At 45.8% G+C, this 15867-nt stretch overlaps 1 protein-coding gene across 1 annotated transcript in view; it reads right to left on the bottom strand.

The window, feature by feature from the left end:
• Positions 1-15867, bottom strand: part of TMEM72 (transmembrane protein 72) — a 73923-nt gene that overhangs the window by 21559 nt on the left and 36497 nt on the right. Inside the window, exons 2-3 of the mRNA XM_078640988.1 lie at positions 5143-5209; positions 533-604 (exon numbers count right to left, since the gene is read on the bottom strand). Coding sequence (XP_078497114.1) covers positions 533-604; positions 5143-5209 — 139 coding nt within the window. The remainder of the gene's footprint in view (positions 1-532; positions 605-5142; positions 5210-15867) is intronic.

Below are 15867 nucleotides of genomic sequence, written 5' to 3' on the forward strand. Positions count from 1 at the left end.
ATTTTCTACATTCTTGTGGCTGAGAATTCTGCAATAGTTAAACTACTGTCTGACATCAATTATTCTTTAAATTCGTAACAAGTATTGATGAAACAACCCCCCCTCCCGTGAGCTTATTTTTAGGGACAAAAATTACATTATGAATCGAGCATACACTCTACAAACCTTAACACTTCTGCGGAAAAGCAAGCTACCTTGCTCTAAATGCGCTTCAACCCCTCTCAGGGGTGTGAAGCGCTATATGAATGAATTTACAATACATTTTACTAGTCTCTTCATTCACTCCTATTCTCTCTGCATTATCTTCATTTACACTCCCTCCCTCCCGTCGTTTCACTGCCCATAGGATTCCTCCCCATCTCCTTACTGACGCTCCCTAATATTAACCCATGCGTTGTGTGTAAGTGTCCTGGCCATGGTTGCCGCCGATGCGGGTGCACAGCCTTGACAGCTGATTGGCTGCGCGCGCACCCTGCACCCTCCTGGTCTTTCTGAGGCATAGACTGCGCACGAGTAAATCTGTGGTACTTACGAGCAACACCGGGACAGGAGCAGGTGCAGGAAGAAAGTCAGTTCACATATGGAGACCGCGGCAGCGGAGAACCTGGGGGAGGAGGAGGGAGAGTTAAAGCGATTACTGACGGAGAGAGAGTAGCCTGTGAGAGCAAGAGTGGTTATATATAAGCAGGAGGAAACGGGACGGGGACGGGAACGTGAGAAAGGTCAATGCAGCAGGGGAGAGTAGCAGAGACAGCGAGAGTGGTTACTGCAGGCAGTGCTTAATTTGTAAAACAATAAGTGCCAGGCCTCGTCAGGAGGCGACAGCAGCTCGCATTACCGATTTCCCCTGCCAGCAGGCCTTTAAGTGGGATGAAAAAACTGGGGGGTCTCCAAAAGGGCCGTGGCCAATATAATTAAGGGCGTGGCTTAAAAAAACTTAAGCTAAAAATCTGTGTTTAGCATAGTGCATAGTATTTTGCTGTTTCTGTCATTGCATCCAGATATATGATACAAGTACCATCATACCTGCAACAAGGCAGGGCTATTGAACTATCGCAAAAAGTCTGGGGAGGTACCGAATGGCTGGCAGGCTGTTATTTGCATACAATGGTGCTACGAGGACCAAAAAAAAAAAAAACAAGTCAGGACTGTTGGCTTTGTCAATGGTTGTTAGTTGCATAAGATACATAAGCAGCAACTATGGCTTGTATACAGGGGCGGCTGGTGACATTTGAAAGTGGTGGGGCGTAAACTAATTTGCATATTGCACCGCAGCGAGCGCAGCGAGCGAGCACAGCGAGCGAGCCCGAACCACCTTGCATCCATCCATACATCATTCATGCATCCACCCATCCATCCACCCACCCACCCACCCACCCATCCATCCACCAATTCTGCATCCATCCTGCATCTATCATTCATTCATGCATCCACCCATCCATCCAGCATCCATCATTCATTCATGCATTCACCCATCCATCCATCCTGCATCCATCATTCATTCATGCATCCACCCATCCATCCATCCACCCATCCATCCATCCATCATTCATTCATGCATCCATCCATCCACCCATCCATCCACCCATCCATCCACCCATCCATCCATCCATCATCCATCCTGCATCCATTCATGTGTCCACCCATCCATCCACCCATCCTGCATCCATCATTCATGCACCCACCCATCCATCCATCCATCTAACCATCCATCCTGCATCCATCATTCATTCATCCACCCATCCATCCATCCACCCATCCAGCATCCATCATTCATTCATGCATCCATCCACCCACCCACCCATCCATCCACCCATCCATCCACCCATCCATCATCCATTCATCATCCATTCCTGCATCCACCCATCCATCCATCCATCCAGCATCCATCATTCATTCATGCACCCATCCATCCACCCTGCATCCATCCTGCATCCATCATTCATTCATCCACCCATCCTGCATCCATCATTCATTCATGCACCCATCCATCCATCTAACCATCCAGCATCCATCCATCATTCATTCATGCATCCATCCATCCACCCACCCATCCATCCACCCATCCATCATCCATTCCTGCATCCACCCATCCACCCATCCATCCATCCATCCTGCATCCATCATTCATTCATGCACCCATCCATCCACCCTGCATCCATCCTGCATCCATCATTCATTCATCCACCCATCCTGCATCCATCCTGCATCCATCATTCATTCATGCATCCACCCATCCATTCATCCACCCATCATTCATCCTGCATCCATTCATGTATCCACCCATCCTGCATCCATCATTCATGTATTTTTATGACCATATAACTTGCACACAGCTTGTCAGTGTTTAATACCAGTCTCGAACCTTGTACTCCAGCACCAATGATACATGATTAATATTAATTGTTTTTAAAAACATGTATTTATTCGACACCAATTTCACACCTTAGTGGGAACATCATTTTTATTTGTTTTTTAAAATATCTATTTATTTAACACCAAAGTAAGTCATGTATACATTTATATGGTTCGAGAAGAGGCTCGAACCTGGTTTCCCAGCACCAAAGTCGGCCGTGCTATCCGTCAGGGGTTATGTAACCGGGCTATGTAGTGACCAGCCAATCTTGCGCCAGGATTGGCTGGGGGGGCACCATGACTCCTCGCCCAGTCGCCCTGTGTAACCCCGGGGGCTGCGGCCCGCCCCCTGGTCCTCTCTCTAAGGGGGAATTCACAAGAAAACGATCTGCGCATGCGCGGGCATGTTTGTGCCCAAAAATACACTTGCGCAGCTGCAGCAGCCCGATCCTCCCCCTCCCCTCCCCCCCTTGCGCACTCCGGGCTCCGGGAAGGTCGGGTGTCTCCCGGTTTCCCGGCCGGCAGATAGCGCGATTTTTTTAAAATAATTGTGTTTGGCTTCTAGTGACGACGTGGTGGGTCCATGGGGCTTAGTGGGGCTTCGCCCCTACGCCCCAATGGACGCACCGCGCCTGCTTGTATATTAGATTGAAAAAGCTTCCACTTAAAGCTCTGGTGACACCACAACAATGTTGCTGCTCTTGATTTTCAAAAAGAGAAGCAAAATCCAGAGAGAAAATGACTCTAGATTTCCCTTCCCTTACAACGGTTCACCTGGCATGACGTCATGCCGTAACTTCTCCACTAGTGAGAAGTGAGCAGTGTGAGCACGCGCACATGATGTGCCTGCTTTCACTGCAGTTCGGAAAGAAAAGACTGTCTGTGACCGGGCACAAAACAGAGCCCGATAGAGACCCGCTTCGAGGCCTCCTTTAAAAAAATCTGCTGGTGCTCAGCTCCGGTGAGACCCAGCCCACTTAAAGCCCTGCCTGCCAATTAAGCATGAGCGCAAAATCCGCTCCGCTCGCGGATTTTGCGGATTTTCGGTAAATCCGCGATCCGCGAACTCTCGCGAATTTACCGAAAATTCGCAATTCGCGAGCGGCGGATTCCTCGGTCAAAAGTTCAAGCCTTGCTGGTCTGTAACTAATTTACGATGGCGCCGGCAAGCTGCCAGCGCCATCCTAAAGTTACTTAATTAGCTTCAACAGGAAGCTCTAATAGATAAGATAAAGCAGGGGCTCGAGCGCCTGCTTTATTTTACCAATTAGAGCTTCCTGTTGAAGCTAATTTAGTAACTATTTTAGGATGGCGCTGGCAGCTTGCCGGCGCCATCGTAAATTAGTTACAACAGGCACAAAACGGTGGTGTCTTCTTGAATAAATATGAAGGGCAGGGTTCATTCTGGCACGCTTTTTAATGTGCTTTCTTTTAATCGGCATTTGCCTGGCTTCGCGGCACTTGTAGGTATTAGCAACCTTTCTGTCAAAAATGGAAAAGAAGGGTGCAGTTTTTACATGTTTTCAAGATAAGAACGTAGTTTGACAAACAGTTGGGATGCGTAAGCAGAAATATTTAATGAGAGAAACAGCCATGGTTGTTTGTCTCGAAGTAAGCAAGCCTGACCCACTTCCATCGTCGACAAATCACGTGGGTGCTGCAGGAGATGTGACGCCAGGGACTGAGAGCTAAGGTACAATTTCAGATGCGAACATGAAGTGGGGCGGTGCACTCTGGGGAAGACAATATTGATTCGCGGTGAAGAGGAGGCGCCAGGGTTCAATCTGGCACGATGGTCCTGGCATGGAAGCCCCGCCCCCAAATCCGCCGATCCGCGGATTTTGCGGATCCACGATCCGTGAATACGCAAATCGTGGATCCGCAAAATCCGCCCATGCTTACTGCCAATGCTTCCGACAGTACCAACACAGCTTAACGATCACACTCCTACAAATGTGACAAAACAGACTCTTCTAGACCCCAAAGCTATACGAATAGCTTGGACGCAAGTTATTAGTCATTTATAAGGTATTTTGAATTATACAATTGTTGTTGTGCTCATCTCCAAATTAGACAAATAGTGCCACCATGTGGCAGATAGCCATAAGTGCCGCTGTTGACAATTAAGTGCGGGTGCTGAGCCCTGAAAACCACCGGCACAAATTAAGCACTGCTGCAGGGAGGGAGTGAAGAGGGGAGTGGTAGAGACTCTACTGCAAGATGAGAGGAGAAAGGGTGTTCGGAGTTGTTACTGCAAGGAGAAGGGAAGGAGAGTCGGCACTATTACTTTAGAAGGAGTGGTAAGAGAGTTGAAGTGATTACTGCAGCGAGAGAGAAGGGCGAGAGAGTTAAAGTAGTTACTGGAGGAGGAGAACGTTGGAGGGAAAGTTAGAGTGGTTACTGCCAGGGAGAGAGAGGAGAGGCAGGTAAGTGGTTACTGCAAGAGATAAGAGGAGAGAGTTATCGCAGTAGGGGTTTAAGGAGGACAAGTTACTGCAGAAGAGAAGGAGAGAAAACGGGGTTTCAACAGGAGCCAGTGCTGAAGAGGTAGATATTAGAGGGGACACAGTGAAGAAGAATTAGAGAGGCCAGCAGTGAAAGAAGCAGGGAGCAAGAATAGTCCCCCAAGGACTGACGTGAATAGGTAATCAAAGTGGTTCCTGCCGAAAAGATAAATATAGACAGAGTTATCGTGTCTTGTACAAAGAAAGGGGAATAGGCGAAGTTAGTCTGGTTCCTGTGTGAGGGGGCGGGTGATAGCAGTCTCTGCAGGGCAGATATACTCACAGCAGGTAGTAGGCCAAGCTTAGGAACTGTCCGATCTGGAGCGTCTCGACTCCCACTCCTGTCAGCACTGATGTCAGAGGGCACATGCAAAGAGAAAAAAAAGCGTTCAGTGACCACAAACACTCATAAAGGGCAAAATACCAAGAAATTATACATTACAACATATAGACCTATCGAAGGTGCGCCCAAGTGCCTGTAAGGTAGCCTGTCGCGCATTCAACACTGCTTCCCATCTTCCTGTAATCCAATGCATACTATGCAACCACTGACAGACACATAACACGCAAAGCAGATCATGTACCCATATGCTCTACTTGTAGGGCAGCTTGTGTATATGCTGTTGCCCATGTGACATAGTTGTCGTACAAGTAACAGACCATTAGCATGTTGCAAATACCGCCGGAGCTAATTTGTTCTTCATTGGCCTTGTGTGAGTCACATAGGATGATGCCCACATAATAGAGATACACCAAGTCAAATCAAACTTACACCAGACAAGGTTCAAAGTCAAGCCATGAGGGTTTATTGAAATTCAGAATCATCACAGAAGGCAATTGGTTAGTCAATGTAAATAATTTGTCCAAAATTCTCAAAATGAAAAATAATGGGAATTAGTAATGGGCTCAGTTTCGATTCTAGTTAAATAGCCAGAAGCAGATACGGTGTAGCACCAGGCAAAATTGTGCACAAGCAAGAGGTCTGACAATGTCTGTTTTTGAAGAGAAAAAGGAGGATTCCCTAAAAATCTTTAAGTATTGCATCAAAAAGCAGACCAATGTGGAGACTGTTCTGCAAAGTTAAAGGAAAGTTGCTGGCAAACATCTCTAAAACAGCATGTTTTCTATTGTTTTTTCTAACAGAGCAACAGCACTGCCAACATGGTGTGAAGCAAATGTTACATTACAGGATCCAATAGTGAAACAGAAAATATATCATATGGAAAATTACTTTTGCTCTATTACTAATAAATAATACAGTATTAAGCATCAAAAGAGAAACAAAGACACATAAAAAAATTATATACACAACCTCCGCTAGCAAGAGGAAATGGCCTTGTAAAGGTATAACCTGCTTCTTACTCCAGGACATCAGTAACACAAAGAAGAATACTGTCCTCCTTCCAGATGGCCAAAGGGCAAGCAGAAGCTACTGGGCCCAACCATGGAGGTGGAGTCCCTTTTCTCCTGATGTCTCTGGGCCTGATCTATTATGAGCTCTGAGTAACTGGGCAAAGTACCCTTCAGCACTTGATTCTTAGCGGTAGCATGGATCAAGCAGTCCAAGAATACAGGTTGGTGCAAGGGGGAAACATCCTTTACAACGCAACTTTTACCACGCAGTGCCTATACGATGCAACTTTTACAACGCAAACCATTACAATGCATTGCGCTGGGCGGCGCTCTAGGATAGGGAATACGTTTAATTTACTATCCAACACCTTCCCGGGTGTCCACGGGGACTGGAGTTGGAATAGTAAATTAAACTATTCACTATCCAGCACCCCAAAGGGCTATGCGATGTAAAAGCATGCATTGTAATGTCATACATCCGTGCAAGGTGTATACCGACCCACAACTCAAAAATGTGCTCAACAATGCTTATAAAGGATTCTCTAGCCACATACTTGCATTTATGAAAAAAGTAGTAAGTATATATGAACACAAAGTTAAATATGGGACACAAACAATAATACACACTGTCTTCGTAGGCCTGCATTCTAGCATCATTTAGGTAAATCTTTGCGTTCCACTTCCCAGTGTAAGGATTGTGGTTATTCCCCATGCATGTGAAGTGACATTCAGGTTAGGACCCACTAGCAAGTACAAGTGTTAGAAGTTTCGCAATGGCGTATTAAAAGTCAGAGTTTCTCAGCGCCATATCACTTTTAGTCAGAGCAAGTTCTACCAAGAGGCCCAGTGGCTCGCCAATCAGCTGCGGTTCCGAAGGCCTGGGTGCCTGTCAGTGGCTCAGAGTTGAGTAGAAATCTGGAACCTGTGGGTAAGGCAGCAGGAGTCCACGATGCTACTTCGGTCATGCGCTAAGTCTTCCTGAGTCCAGCGACAGGTCCCTTGTGTTTCTGGGTTCAGCTGATTGAACCCATGATCTGCTTCCTCGGGTCACAACCCGCTACACTTTCCCAGCTGCACGCTGCTTTAAGGCGTCCTGCCCTCTCTCTTTTTGCCCCTCACTGGGCGTACAGAGAGGTAACAACCTTTCTGGGTCACAACACTACAACAGACGATGGCCTGCTTCTTGTCACAGTGAGGTACCAAGATGACGGCCCGTGATCTTCACTGCAGCCACCACCTGGCATATGGGGGTCACCGCCAGCAGCACTCAGACAGCCAGCCCCATTAATGCAACGTCTCCTATTTTCACCAGCTGCCCTTATAGGGCATAGAGGGCTTGCGAACAGCAGAACTTGGGCAGACGGCCTGATCGGTGCAATGATCCTCAACGTCACACTCAGTGTAAGACTCTTCCTGAGGGGTCCACTCAACAGGATCCCCTGTAGACCATGCTCCCTTCGGGCACCCTCCTCCTTCTCACAGGGTCCTAAGGCTGTGGCAGGCAGATGCTGGTTCTCCAGGTTGGAGGGCGAGTGGCCTTCATTCTCCTGGGTGATGTCCTGTCACCCAGGAGGGAGACTAGCAGACCTCAGTCTCCTCCCCGGTCACAACAGGCAGAAGTCATGCTGGGCTTCTCCACACCAATGTACAGCTCAACTATGACAATTTCGGAAGGCTCAAGCTCCTCCTTTTTTATAATCCCGTTCCAGGCACAGATGTGATTTAGTGTTTTAGTCTTCGAAGTTCATGCTGTGGAGTGCCTCCTTCCAAGGGCCCACGCCTCCATTCTGTTCTTTGTCCAGGAAACAGTTTGTCACAGCAGGTGTGCCTCCAATAATGATAGCCCCACACGCAGGTCATGGGAGAGGCTAGAGGATCACACCTGACTGTCATCAAAATGTTACAAAGGCTCCAAGCCCTCCTCTTTATGATCCCCTTAGCAACCCCGCCTCTTTCCTGAAATGTGCCCAGGCCCCACTGACCAGTAACCTTTCCAAAGTCAAAGAGCCCCTTTGCAGTGTCCCACTCATCCCTCAGGAATGGAGTATTCTACAAATGTGCCTGAGGGACTCCCCCCACCTCCACCTCCACATGCCTTCCTCAAGACCCCGGGCTTCCAAAATGGAACCCACAGGCCTCCACAGATTGTACCACACAGTGAAACTTTACATGAGTGGGCCAGTAGGCCTCACTACAGTGATATAGGAGAAAAAGATTGATCACACTACTGATCTTCATTACTAAACACAGTATGCTGCCATCACATTGCTCGTGATGCTTAACTCTGTGGTGATGGCAGTAGCCCTTTACCACTCAAGAGGGTAGCTCTTTGGACACCCCTTGCGGTCCAACAAGACAATAATCCATGAGCACATGCACGATCTGTGTTCGCCAATGACTACAAATCAGGAGCATGGCTCTAGATATGGGTGCAACGGGGGCATCTAGGGCAGGGGTGCACGTATATCACCACGCAAGGGACTTTTCAGGCCCAACAAATACATTTTAAAGATATAACAAAACGAGACCTTAAGACTACTCAAATTAAGAGTATTTTACAAAGTGCTTAAGTATATATTTTAACTAGAGCTGCACAAAAAAGAAACAAAGAACCATGTTCATTTTAAAACGTGCAAAGTACAACAAATGAAAGTGAATTTGAGGCCTGGTTATGTCAACGTAAAAAAAAAGCTTTGTTATGTTAAATACAGTTCAATTATATTATTTATGACCTAACCATGTTAACTAAACACACCTTATTTATTAATTCTAAATTCACTTTCACAACACAAGTAAAACATCTAACATATTGCATCACTGCTGTCACACAATAGTAACACATATGGGGGGATATGTATAACTGAAGTGGCGGAGTGAGGCGTTAGCTGCATTGGCTTAATGCCTCACTCCGCCACTTCAGAAACGCAAGGCTGCACCATATTTACGAGAATATGGTGCAGCCTTTCGTTTCCCCTTGGTCTGGCAGCTTTGCACCAAAGTGCAAGGTTGTCTGTGTGCAGGGAAAAGATTATTTATGTACAGGAAGGTCCCCCTTTTTTGGAGTCACAGGTCGCATAATATGATAGACACAGACAACATACTCGCAGATTATAATTCACACAATGTCATATCCTTCGCAAGCAAATGCCTCACAAAAAGTGCCTTTCCCTTAAAACATACTTAATTATATTTCATTTGAACATAAATAATAAAATTGACGTTTTTTCGGGGAATTCACTTCAAAGTTTCTTTTTTACAATGTTTTCTGTTTTATTTGGCTGCTTCGCTGTTTCTTATTTTGCCATTTTTAATGTTTCTATTTTTCTCATTTTTTACTCATGCCACAAAAATAATTTCATTTAAATTGAGTTGGAGTAAAACAGTGCTGTGCCCACTGCTCATCCGTGTGTGTGGCTCCATGTCATTTCAGATATTCCATGACATTGACCCTTGCCCCCTCTCTTTAACATTTGTCTGGTCATAAATTATTCCAATATATACATATATATTTTCATGGAAAAGTGATGTTATTGTTAGGTGAAAATTTAAGTGACAACATAAGATTTAAAATTAAAAATAACATTGAAATTCACTGGTTATAGTTAGCTCTAGTAACCATAACTTACGCCCTAAGGTGACCATCAATTGCGCTCTACCGTACACAGTCTTGTCATGAGTGACGTAATTTCAAATGTTGCAGTGATGTTATCAGTGGTGTCATAGAACATGTCATGTGTGATGTAATATGTGGGATAATTAGCTGTGCATGGCGAGGGCATCACTTATTGTTACCTCAGGACATGAGTTGGTGACACGACGAGGCAAGCTGATACGTCCTGTTCCCTTACCTGTGACAAAATAACATTAGTGTCAAGCTTAATGCTCTCAGAGTTGAGATGAGGCTGCACAATATTCGGACAATTGTAAGGAATGGGAGGCTGGCACTCGTGCACAAATACCTCACATATGTCAATCCTATCATAATGTGCAGTATTGTGTTGCAATTGGCACCATCATGGGATGGGTGCGTAAATGACACAATAGGCTTACCTCTAGCGGCATTCTCCATGGGATCCATGCAACCATATTTTTGGACAAGGAGATGCACAGGAAATCTGAAACCCAAGGAAGCCTCCAAACAAGAATCAGTGATCATTGTAATCTAGCCTTGATATAGATAAAAATCCCCTATATGTTACCCTAAGGCCCAACGTTAGCCTATTAGCATGCCACCGTTTTTGTGATTCCCTGGCCTTCACCGGGACCATTGAAAGTTCAACAATGTTATGTTATATTTAATTTGTACAGCGCGCAGCTACTCGAAAGTTTCCCGGTGCTAACTAGAGGAAAGGACCAAAAGAAACACATAACAGCAACTAGAAAGGCAGCGTTAAAAAATTTTTTTTAAAGAGCAGTTGGTCCTGGATACACCAAAGAGCCAAAGGCAACGTGTTCCAAGCCAAACTAGCTTTTCGCACAAACGAGTTACCACCCAGCCTTTGGCGGTTGAACCTAGGGGTATGTAGCAGCCGCTGGGCGGACGAACACAGCTGTCTTCCTGGTGTGTAAAAAGCAAACCTCCTTTGCAAGTAAATGGGGCCAAGCCCCATTTAAGCCCCAAGGAGGGCCCTATGAGCGATAGTCAACATTTTAAATTTCAACCGTGAATCAACTGGAAGCCAGTGCAAGGCACGCAAATGAAGGCGCACACTGAGCCTAGATGACAAACCAAAAAGCAATCTGACCGCTGAGTTTTGAACAACCTGCAATTTCTTAATAAGGAAGACTGAGCTGCCAACCAATAGAGCATTGGCATAGTCCAAACGGGACAAGATGAGAGCCCGGACAACAGTTTCTCTGGCTCTGCCTGGCAAAAAGGGAAGGAACTTCCTCAAAGTTTTCGGGATGCCAAAGCATGTGCCAGACAAATTCTTTATTTGAGTAGAGAAATTCAGGTTGTCATCGGACCAAACACCCAGATTTTTTGCGGCACTGTTGTCTGCCAGAGGATGCGGGAAGCCAGGCGGCCAGAGCCTTTCTTTGAAATCCAGAGTGAACGAGCCATAGAGGAGCACCTCTGATTTCCCTTTGTTACATTTCAGCTGAGCATTAGCCAGCCACTGGAAAACCGAAGACAATCAATGTTGGGCCGCGAAAACAAGAGCTGGGTGTCGTCAGCGTAGGCCATCACTTTAGCCCCAAGTGACTCCGCAAGGTAAACCAGTGGAGTCACATAGATGTTAAAGAGTAGGGGGCTAAGTGATGACCCCTGGGGCACCCCGGTGATTACCTGCAACGGCTCGGAGGCACAGGGAGGGAGCCAGACCAGCTGTGTCCGGCCTTCCAAGTAGCAATGACATACTCATTGTCGATTGTGCTCTACTTAAGGGTCATATAAGAATACAGATTGGCATCAGTGTAAAAAATATTGTAAATTGTTCTTCAATTTCGCATTGGTATTTTATGGACTTTTAGCACCATACCCAGGTTCTAAAGCTCTTTACAAGAGATTGTGGCAATCAGCATCCTATGGTTTTGATAGGGCTACGACCTTTGCAGTCCAATTTTTCATGCCCTGGGTCTCATGTATCCTTGACACTGCCTCTTTAAGGTTAGGAAAATAGGACTACATCTGTAAATATACCCTCTTTTTTTTAAATTACTTTAAAATCTAGTGTTCCCAGGATTGCTAAATCTTTGCTATTTCATGCTTAAGGCAAGCAGGAAGTACAACAGTCCTGTGTCTTGGTACCTGAAGTTTGCAGACCAAATTTGTGGTGCCCCTAGGATCTTTGTAAGACTTTGCTCCTTGCAGTTAGTGGTAAGGTCCACGAGCTCAACCAAACAGTACGCACTCCGTTCCAGTCAGTCATAGCGAGGATGTTCCAGTTTCCTTGAAATGCCATTCGCCAGCCTGTAGTTCTTTGGTCCGGCTTCATACATTTGAACTTTTCTTGCACCTGGTAGTCCTAGTGCCTCTGCTGCTTCATAGCCGGGGCCAGACACCTTAGTGGGAGCTCTTGTGCCTAGTAGTGCAAGTGTAATGGAGCACTGGGGCTAGAGGGCAATGCCGCCCAGCAGAGTTCAGGATACTAACTAAACCAAATTCACAAGCTCACAGAAATCTCAGCTGAGGAAGATAATGGTTATGTAATTTTACCTCTCAACACACCATAGCTGTTCTGAGAAGATTACATTTAAGACAATTACATACAATTTATTAAGAGAAAGCTGTTTTAATTTTTTTCACCTTGGGGCAGCTTTTACCGAAGCTTCCACCTCATGGAATAAATAACATCATAAACATATACCTGTATATCAGTGGCGGCTGGTAGGGAATAGGGGTGGCGGGGGGTTTGAAAAATATTTTTAAAAAACACTTACCTCTTCCGCCATCTCTCCTCGTCATCTCTTCCCTTCACTTCCTAACTCCGAGTCCAGAAGAAGAAGGAAGAACACATACTCCCCATACCTGTCGCAACGCGGCAATGCAGCGTTGTGATTGTTCTGAGGATCGTGGTCCTGCGCTTAGACGAGGACAGGAAGCCTGTGCATGGTCTCCACCAAGGCTATGTATTATTACTGGGTGGAGAACACGCAAAGTGTACATGACTTTGGCCGGCCCAAGACGGCAGGCCAAGCAGTTCTGCGCACTTAAGTGCATGAACCACTCCTCCTCCCTGTGCCACCAGTCCCACCCCAACCCAGCCCTGCAGCAATGAAAAATAAAATGATACTTGTATTGTTATTATCATTTTATTTTTCCCTTTTCGACGCTCCTCCGCCTTAGCGGAGGAGCCGCCCCTGCAATATATATTAATTGAGGGACTTTAGGTGAGCCTTTTTCATCCATTGGTGTGTTCTAATGTCATGCATATTTTGCTTCCTTCCACTACAAGCACATGCGTGGGGCAATGTTTCGGCTTACTTTAGCCATTGCCTTTCTTACTCTGAGAGTCATGGCTTTTCACTACTTTACTCTGCAGATGTTTTTTTCTTTCCATTAATTGACGTTGAAGTAATTTAAAGCCACTTTTCTTTGTGGCAACAAGAATTATATGTTCCTGCAACTTGCGTTAAAACTCAAACGGGTTTCTATTCCTGTTCTAAGTACACCTGTCTGCTAGGAATATAAAAATTATAGCCAATGACCAATTTTTTCTAATTGTCATTTTTTTGTTGAAAGCGAATGGCAACCACATTTAGGCAGCAGGATGTTTATTTCTACTTTTTACGCCATATGCTTGTACAATATAAATTAACCATTACACAAACATTTCAAGACCAGATGTATTGGCTTTGCAAGTACTTATCTGAAAGGATGGGATGATAGGGATGTTGTAAGGACTGGGGGGATTCCTGCCCATATACTAGGTATACTTGATTTAGTGTTTGTGTTGTTAAAGTTCTACATTTTCAGCTAGAGGTTCTCTTTGCCTTTGGAGTCTCTCTACATCCCAACATTGTGATTTCTGAGCGACATATTTTGGAGTGTTGTGATGTATAACTTTGTCGGCGACAGCGTTCTCTTTGCCTCTGTGGATGGCCACCCCTCCCAATTTTGGGACTTAGTGAAAGTCTCAATGTTTTCGCAAAGCTGTTCAGAAATGCCAACTATGTTTAGGAAAAGCTGTAACCATGGCACTGCCACATCTAAATCGAACAGGCTCAGGGGCTCACACTGGGCTGCTAGACTCACAGAAAAGAGGACCATTATAATATTCCATGACAGACCAGGGCTGCTGAATTGCCAGGGGGCTGGGAAAGAGTCAATCGCATGTCGGGCAAGCTGGCTGTAAGAATGTTTTTTTACCAGACCCACTGACCCTTCAAATGTGCTTCTGACATGTAACTGACTTTTTCTCATCCCTGTTGACATGTCCAAATCAGACCTGACATGTGACCCATTCTTCCATGTAGGCCTTTCTGAGGTGATCTTGAGAAATGGTTGACTGTGCGTCAGCCCTACAGAATTTAAATTAGGAACTGCAGGGCATATTTTTTATAGGTTTTGCAAGGAGACACAGGGTGACAAAAAACCTACAATGAGATTTATCACCCTGTGTGACCTTGTAAATCTAATGTAATGCAAGGCAGGGCAAGTCGCTGCCTTGTGTTACACTGCATGGTGAGGGCAGTACATGGGTGGAGCGTGGGCGTTCCCACTCATCCACCCATGTATTTTGATGAATTCCAGATTTACCAAGAGCAGTAGACCTGGGAATGCATCAGAAGTGTACGCCTCCCCACCAAAGGCGCGATGAGGAGAAATATATTTATTTCCCCTAGTTTTCTCTTTCTAAGTGTGCTGCATTCTGGAAAGAGGGAAATGCATTTGAGAATTAATTTTGGGCACCCTTGCACCATGGTTTAAGGCTGCCTGCTTTGGCTTTAGGCAGCACATTGTGCGCCAGAGGAGACAGAGAGTAGGAACGCGCAGTATAATGTTAAATACGGTGCACTCCTGCCCTCTCCCTTTCACGGTGCACAGCACAGCACAGCAAGGTGGCTTGCTGCACTGCATGAAAGTTTGTTAAATATGCCCCACAATGTGTGACAGATTCACCCTTACCTCTAATGGTCTTTCAGTGACAAGCCACTCATGTGACCGACTTCTCATCAACATTCCCGTCTTTGACAGACACTGGTGGCCTGATTTCAAAGTTAATTTCTCTGGAAAGTACATTTACAGTTGAAAATACCTCCATTTACACAAGTCAGGAATTCAAGTCAGGACTCCTGACGGTCAAAATGGTTTTACTATTGTGGATTTCACCACTGAGGGCCCAATCACAAGTTTTGGTGGTGCGCGCAGTATGCCACCGCTGAGCACCTGCACCGCCAGGACTCACTAAATTACGATTTTAAAGTGGTCTGGCGGGTGTGCGGCGTTGCGGTTCCGGGGAGTTGCCTCATTCAAAGGTGGCAGTGCCTTTGAAAAAGGTTCCACAATGGGAACCCATCACAAGGTTCCTGCACGGCATGGACTGGAACGTCCATGCCATGCAGGATCTGTTGTGCATGCACACAGGTGGCACATGTCATGCCCCGCTGTGTGCATCCAGAAGCATAGGAGGCAGAGGTGGACCTGTAGGCCCCCTTTCTTTCCTCTCCTTCAGGGTTTACATGGAGTAAGAACCTCCATGTAAACCCTGGTGGAGAGGAAATTCGTAATATGCCTCCTGACCACCACCGCCAGGGAACGGCGGTTCCCTGGCGGCCGTCCCAGGGTGGTCCGACCACCCAACTCATAATGGGGCGGTCAGACTGCGGGTGCAATGGTGGCTGGACTGCCACCACTGCACTCGTGAGTCTGGCAGACCTCGGACCACCTGACCCTTAATTAGGGCCTAAGTTTGCATTGAATTATCCAGGGCTTAGTGGGTAATGACACCATATCAAGGTCAATAACATAGATCTATATTCATTCCACACAATAATCGTATACTATAATGTTTTTCACATTTAATTCGTTACTCTAATCTCATTAACTATTTGACTGTTATACTTACCTATACTTATCTTGCATTGGACAATTTATTGAAAGCAATAAAATTGTCAAGCAATACAGCCCATGTGATACAGTTGAGCAAATCAATCAATCAACCAAACAATCAATAAATCAATCAATCAAGGAACCAAGTACATTTCAAAG

This window comes from Lissotriton helveticus, chromosome 5_1 (genome assembly GCF_964261635.1).
Source record: "Lissotriton helveticus chromosome 5_1, aLisHel1.1, whole genome shotgun sequence".
In the NCBI taxonomy this organism is placed as follows: Eukaryota; Metazoa; Chordata; class Amphibia; order Caudata; family Salamandridae; genus Lissotriton; species Lissotriton helveticus.